Genomic DNA, 7,631 nt, shown 5'->3' on the forward strand with positions numbered 1-7,631 from the left:
AACTTTCCCATATTATTGAGCAAGATATTTTGAGTAGAAATTGGAAAGCAGTTAAGATGGGGGCGTAGAGGCCTAAAATCTCTCATCTAATGTTTGTAGATGATTTGTTTATGTTTGGGCAAGCTTCTGAGAACCAATTGTTTTGTGTGATGGAAACATTGCAAAAGTTTTGTATTTTGTCTAGACAAGAAGTTAACGAGGAAAAATCCAACATTATCTTTTCGAAGAATATTTCAAGGGGCTTGAGGAATAAGTTACTTAATATTTCCAAGTTTAGAGAGACAAATCAGTTTGAGAAATTTCTGGGAGTTTCTATTAGTGAGAGGAACTTCAGAAGAGCAAATTACCAGTTTATTATTGATCAAGTCTCAAATAGACTTTTGAATTGGAAGGTGAATTCCTTGTCATTTGCTAGCCGAATTACGCTTGCCAAAAGTGTCTTAGAGGCTATCCTTATTTATCCAATGATGATTAGCTTACTCCATAAGTCATGCCTGGAAGAGATTGAAAGATTATAACGAAACTTTATTTGGGGAGACTAATAACGGTAGAAAGGTTCATGCAGTAAATTGGAAGACGATTACTACGCCCGAGGAAAATGGAGGTCCGAGACTTAGGGATATTTCAGCCATGAATCATGCTTGTATCTTGAAGTTGGCCCGACAACTAATCAATGATGCAGAGGATTTATGGTGCGTAGTGTTGAGAGGTCTTTATAAAGGTAATCAATTAAGCGACAGAAGTACCAGGAAGAAATCAAACTCTAATGTGTGGAGGGATTTTAATAAGTATATCCCTCACCTGTTGAATCATGGTAAGTGGCTTATAGGAAATGGTAGCAGTGTAGACACATGGGGTGATAGTTGGTTAGATTCTGGGACGTGTATTTGTGATCAAGTGCATTCAATTCTTGATAATGTTCGAGGAGAAAATATTTGTGACTTAGAGACATATATGGGGGATTGGAATTGGCAGCTTCTGCAGCCTTGGATCCCTTATGGTATTCTGGATAAGATGACCAACATAAAACCTCCTAACTGATGCCTTGAAACAGACAAATTCGTTTTGGAAGGTATGCAACATGATGATGGATCGATAAAATAGTTATATGCCCTTATGATGCAAGTGGAAAATAATAGTGTTGATCATGGTTGGAAGAAAATTTGGAGGTTAAGAGTCCCTAAGAGGGTTAAGACGTTTGTTTGGTTGTTAAAGCATGGTAGGTTATTAACTAATCATAGTAAGAGTCGAAAGGGGCTTGGTGCAGCTGCGTGTAAGTTGTGTGGGCATACTAATGAATCTACGTTGCATGTTTTCCGTGACTGCCCGTGTGCATGGAGAATTTGGGTGAATATTGTGCCTTTGAGCATAAAGAATGACTTTTTAAAATGCGGAGTTGGAAGAGTGGCTCAGTTTGAACATTAATCTTTGCAATAAGGCAGAAGCGGGTTGGAGTGCATTTTGGGCGATGCCTTGCCATTCTATTTGGTTTTGGCGTAATCAATAGGAACATATCGAGGAGTTCGTGAGACCTTTTAACCCCACTATGCATGTGCGTGCGAGATTTAAGGAGTACGAGGATGCAATTAGAATGGATAAGAAAGTTGTTGGAAGGAACAATGAAGTCATGCTTATCAAGTGGAATCTTCCAAAGCCAGGCATGACAAAATTAAATGTGGATGGTGCTTGCATAAAAGGAGTCGCGGCAGGTTGTGGGGGAACTGTGAGGGATGATAAAGGTACATGGCTGAGTTGTGAGGGATGCTTCAAGGATTAATCCTAGTTTTTGATCTTGGGATCAAAATGATAGAAGTGAATATGAATTTGTCTGAAATAGTGTTGGAGGTTAACGAAGGGAGGTCTAGGAGAAGTGAATGTTGGGAAATGCTCAAGAAAATTGAGAGTTTATTGAGTAAGTTTGAGAAAGCCCATATGAAACACATATTTAGATAATTTAAACGGTGTGTGGATCTCTGATTAAATTAGGATGTAAATTAGATATTATTCTTCAACATTATCCTATTACTCCTAGATTTATTGAGAAGTTATTAGCCAAGATATCCCATAGATTTATTCCTCCCAAAAAAAAATGTTCTTGTAGTTTCTTTCTTTTCTCGGGGGTCTATGGCGCTCACTTTCATCACAAATAAATAAAATAAATAACTATTAAGCCATGCCATACATTAAAGAAACATCAAATCAACCAATATAATTATCATAAAAGAATATCAATCTAATTGTCTTACATTAAATTAAATTTAATAGAGAATAAATAACACTATTTATAGAATGCTTTACTTTACTTTTTTGCTTTCCAGCTCACATGGTTGAAAACCATAACAACGACTGACAACTCATAATACTAAACTATAAATCCCTAATCAAGTACTAAATAATTTCATAAAACAGTTTAAAGTTTATGATTCTAATTTCAAAACTTTAAGATAAAAATAATAAAATTATATCTAAGAAAAATTCAACTGGTCCCCATTTTCTGAATTATCTCATCCTCATCACATGCACCTATCATCAACATCAACAACAAACTATTTTCAGTTCAACCTAAATTTTCAACCTTAACCCAAAATCCTAACAAGATTCTAATTTCAATTTATGGTTCCAATTTCAAATCTTTGAAGATTAATAGTAATAATTTCCTTTCTTAAATTATCTATTTCTCCTGATAGTTCCCAAAAGCTCAAATTCCAATTATAATGGTCCCTATTAGGGTTCCAATTTCAAATCTCTTGAGTTTTTCGAATTAGGGTTTTTTGTTCCTCAAACACCGCTCTACCCATTATCATTATCATCGTTAAGTTTTGATTTTGACCTTGAAAATGGCGACGAGAGGCACCAGATCGGAGAAGGTGCGGCGAATTTTCAACCAATTTGACGCGAATCAAGATGGGGGTCTGAACAGAGAAGAAATGGCGTCGCTTGTTGGTGCTGTAAACCCTAGGGTGAAATTCAGTGATGAACAAATCAACGCCATTCTTGATGAGGTTTTTAGAACCTACGCTGAATTTATTGATGGTGAGAGGGGTCTCACCTACGAGGGTCTTCTTCGAACCTACGATGATGGTGCTGGTGATGTTGATAGGGATTTTGATGCTCTTGCTCTTGACCTTAACGTTGATGAAGCTGGGAAGGCTCCGGCGCCGGTTTCCGAAGCTTCGTCGTCTTCGATTGTGGACGAGAGGATGGTGGTGGAGTCGCAGAAGAAGCAGAGGACGGCAGCGTGGGCGGTTTCGCCGAATCACGGTATTGTGTTTGATGATACGTGGAAGATTGTGGATGATTTAGAGATTTTGATAAAGAGGTTGAAGTTAAAGCAAGCTAAAGATGGGAAAGTGAAAGGTGAAAATTTTGATGTTTATTCTGACGCGGGTTGGTCTCGTGAATTGGGGCCTTCTACTGAGATTTCGGATAAGAGAGTGATTTGGGATGAATCAGGTCACGATTATGCTGTTTTTGTGAAGGAAGTAGGAGGTTTGAGAAGTAGGGCTGATAGTGCTAGATCAAGAGAAGAAGCTTTTGATGGACACATGGCAATTGGCAGGGTTTTGTATGAACATCAATTGTTTAAGGAGGCTTTGATTAGTTTCAAGAGGGCTTGTGAATTGCAACCTGTTGATGTTAGACCTCATTTTAGAGCTGGTAATTGTTTTTATGTTCTTGGAAAGTATAAGGAGGCTAAGGAAGAGTTTTTGTTGGCACTTGAATCTGCTGTGGCTGGTGGGAACCAATGGGCTTATTTGTTGCCACAGATTTATGTTAATCTTGGTATTTCGTTGGAAGGTGAGGGCATGGTTTTGAGTGCATGTGAGTATTATAGGGAGGCTGCAATTGCTTGTCCTACACATTTTAGAGCTTTGAAACTCTTAGGCAGTGCTCTTTTCGGTGTAGGGGAATATAAAGCTGCCGTGAAGGCGCTTGATGAGGCTATTTTCATGAAGCCGGATTATGCTGACGCACATTGTGACCGGGCTTCGGCGTTGCATGCTATGGGTGACAACGAGAGGGCGATTGAGGTTTTTCAGAAGGCTATTGATTTGAAACCGGGTCATGTTGACGCACTTTATAATTTAGGTGGGTTGTATATGGACCTTGGTAGGTTCCAAAGGGCTACTGAGATGTATACAAGGGTTTTGGCCGTGTGGCCAAATCATTGGCGGGCGCAGTTGAACAAGGCGGTGTCGATGTTGGGAGCCGGTGAGAACGAAGAAGCCAAAAGAGCTTTGAAGGAAGCATTGAAAATGACAAATAGGGTTGAGTTGCACGACGCAATATCACATTTGAAGCAGCTGCAGAAAAAGAAGAACAAACCTAATGGGGCTATTCCAGGAGAATCACCATTTGTCATAGTTGAACCATCTAAGTTTAAGACAGTTGGAGAAAAGACTACTGTGAGGCAGGACCTGGCCAGTGCTTTGCAAATCAGAGCACTTCAGAAGGTTGCAAGGTTGAGCCGTTGCAATGTGGAGCTTTTGAAGAAAGAAATGAGCGAACATGATGTGCCGGTGTCTTATTCTGGTAGCGGAGTGCCTCAAAAATCCATTCGGAAACCAAACTTAGAAGAAATTCTTCGCAAATTGCTTAGTTTTCTAAAGCCGGACACTTTTCAAGGCGCCGTGAAAGCCATAAATGAGAGGATTCTTTCTGTTTTGGATGAAAATGATTCAGGCAGGTTAGATCTTGGAATGTTCTATGCCATTCTTGCTCCCATTTGTGGCGGTCCTGCAGAGAGACGTAAAAGGGTCGCCTTCGATGCACTGTTATGGCGTCCAATGAACGAAGACGGTGCTAATTTAAAGAAAGCTGATGTTACCAGATACATCAAGTTGTTAAGAGCTATTTATATTCCTTCGCAAGGTGTTAGTGAATTAATGGAGGTTCATGGAGACTTAGACACTTCAATGGTGTCTTTCTCCGAGTTTCTAGTTTTGTTTGACGATCCAGATTGGGGTTTCGGTATTATGCCTACCTTAGTTAAACTGGAAACCGGAGATAGAAACCGACACGGCAAGACCATGTGCTCGGTTTGCCGCTACCCTATTATCGGTTCACGCTTTAAGGAGATAAAATCTCATTTTAGTTTGTGTAGTCAATGCTACAGTGAGGGAAAAGTGCCATCTACATTTAAGCAAGAAGAATACAGATTTAAGGAGTATGGAAATGAGGGTGAAGCCATGAAAGATAAGTGTACGTGCTTTAACTTGCAATCACGAAATGAAAAGTAGATAGAGGAATTCAATCTTATTTTTTTCTCTCTCTCTCTCTCTCTTTTGATTTTTGTTTGATTATCATCTTGTAACATCCTCCAATCTTGTCATTCTAGCTTTTTTCAGTGTGAAATATTTAGCTCTGTCACTTTCTTTAATAACTGCTGATGGTGGTGATTTCACTTTTTTATTACCTGTTTATAGTGATTGTGACAAGCATTTGTGTTGATCATATGCTTCTTTATGCATTCTTGCTGTTTTTCATGATGCTTCTGCATTTTGCAATTGATGAAGCTTTTGTATATTAAATTCAGAAAAATTTACAATTGTATAATGCAGATTATTTGATGTTGAACATGTTTAATAAGGAACCTTTGTCCAAAATTGAAGGTTGACTTGAAGGGGTGTTACATAGTGGAAATGGGATCACTCCATAAGAACAAAGCACCAAAATTGTTCAAATGCTACAAATTATTCAGACTTGAAGACACTTATGATAACCTAATTTTTTTTCTCCAAGTGAATGGAATTATGAGTTGACAAATCTCTATTAAATGTTTTAAAAAATGAATTATCATATGATTGTTTATCTTGTAGACCTTCTACCATCCATATCCTACAAATGAAGGATTGTTATACTTATTCAAAATCAATATATCCTACAAATGAAGGATTGTTATACTTATTAAGTATCTCAGAAATCATTTGATTGCTTTCTTTTCAATTATGCTTAACCTTGTTTGCACATAAATTTAAGATATTAAAATAAAAGAAACAACATAAATTTAAGATATTAAAATAAAAGAAACAACGGCAACGCTCATAACATAAATACAATAAACAGAATAGTCGGATTTGTGTTTATTGTAGTCAATCTAGCGCTTATATGAATCCAAGTGATTGTACTACTTAGAACTGTCTTAAACAATTTAGAGTTTCTATTCTAATTTTGAAATGGATCCCTATTAAAAAGAGTAATAAAAGCAACATCTTTTTTATATTTAATTTGTTTTCATTTATCTCTTTAATTTCAAAGTTTAAAAATAATTAGATTTAATATAGTAGCATCAACAATCTGAAATTAAATATAAAAATTATAAAAATTTATAAATAATATGTTAGATTAGAAAAATTATAAATTTTTATAAATAATATGTTAGATTAGAGTAACCGAAGTCAGGTTGTTCAAAAATCTTTCTAACTAATTGATTTAATTTATTATCTATATAGTTATAATGACTTAATTAAAATTAATATTAATATGAATTTAATTGATATATACGGACTGTGTAAATATTTTTTACACTGTCAGTTAATTACAACCACTAATTTATTTAAAATGTTTGACTTTTAATTTATTTAAAATGTTTGACTTTTATTTTAACCACTTAAAAAGTAACACAAACGGATGATTGTGATGTATTGACAGTGTAAAATTTTTTACACTGACAGTATATAACAATTAATCTCTATTAATATTACTAAATGTTTAATATGTTATTACAAAATAAAATTAAACAATATATTTAGAGTTGTCAAATGGGTTGGTCTGACTTAGCCGACTTCAGTATGGTGGATCAAAACATATAAATGAGCTTAAGTGGAACGGTTTGATTATTTTATGGGCTATAAAAAACAAGTCCGATTTAGTTTCTAATGGGTCAAACGGTCTAATAGGCTAATCTAACTCATATAGTTTTAATTTTATAAAAAGAAATGTAATGGACAAAAACTACGGAACAAGTAAGGATGACTTAGCAAAGTGGGATATGTTGTCGGGGCAGCAAAATTTGGTGTGTTCGCTCTATTTGGGATATAATCTACATTTGGCTCACCTTGACTTTGGAGATCGATAACTTGTTTTTAATGAATGATGAATCATTTGCTGCATTTCAAAAAGCTGCTAAAAGAGAAGTCCAGTAAGAAGTTTATATTGTTATTTTGGATGTCCATCTTTTGAATTATTTGGCTCGTGCGTAACGGTATTCTTTTTCAAGGATGAAATTAAAGAAGCGACAAATATTATGCTTCTTTTTAAGATGTTATCTTGGAATTGATTAGGTGCTAGATACAAAGGATCTTTATTGTTCAATAAAAACACTTAATTTTCTTGTCAGCAAAATTATCTTTTCTTAATCAATTGATTGTGTTTTGGTTGAGTTTGTATCTTTGTATCTTTCTTTCTTTTTTTGTATTGGGTTAAGCTTGATATTAATACATTTATTTAGTTAAAAAAAATAACCCTCATAGAAATTTTAAAAATAAAATGGAGGGTTATGAAATTCATAAAGAAAAAATACGGGTCAAAATTACTAAAATAAAATAAAAAGAACCAAAATGGCATATTTAAAAAGAGAGGGGACCAATTAGCAATAATAATAATTTATCCCAATATTTACTCACGAGGAA

The 7,631-nt window shown here is 35.4% G+C and overlaps 1 protein-coding gene across 2 annotated transcripts; it reads left to right on the forward strand.

Annotated features, from left to right (window-relative positions):
- Positions 1 to 2,440: 2,440 nt before the first annotated feature.
- On the forward strand, positions 2,441 to 5,907 carry LOC127091047 (uncharacterized TPR repeat-containing protein At1g05150). Of its 2 annotated transcripts, none has more exons than XM_051029561.1 (2): positions 2,441 to 5,202; positions 5,562 to 5,907. In XM_051029561.1, exons 1-2 carry the CDS (start codon positions 2,838 to 2,840, stop codon positions 5,615 to 5,617), a joined length of 2,421 nt encoding a protein of 806 aa, XP_050885518.1. In that variant the 5' UTR covers positions 2,441 to 2,837; the 3' UTR covers positions 5,618 to 5,907. The 2 variants fall into 2 exon arrangements, with proteins under 2 accessions (XP_050885518.1, XP_050885519.1); XM_051029562.1 differs by having other exon boundaries at positions 2,442 to 5,202; positions 5,613 to 5,907.
- Positions 5,908 to 7,631: the final 1,724 nt, after the last annotated feature.

This window comes from Lathyrus oleraceus, chromosome 6 (assembly GCF_024323335.1).
Source record: "Lathyrus oleraceus cultivar Zhongwan6 chromosome 6, CAAS_Psat_ZW6_1.0, whole genome shotgun sequence".
NCBI classification, from domain to species: domain Eukaryota; kingdom Viridiplantae; phylum Streptophyta; class Magnoliopsida; order Fabales; family Fabaceae; genus Lathyrus; species Lathyrus oleraceus.

Excerpts from the sequence above, each read along its gene's own strand:
- LOC127091047 (XM_051029561.1), top strand. The coding sequence starts at position 2,838 with ATGGCGACGAGAGGCACCAGATCGGAGAAGGTGCGGCGAATTTTCAAC. Across the intron at positions 5,203-5,561 it reads TGAAGCCATGAAAGATAAGT|ATTATTTGATGTTGAACATG; the intron begins GTACGTGCTTTA and ends TGTATAATGCAG.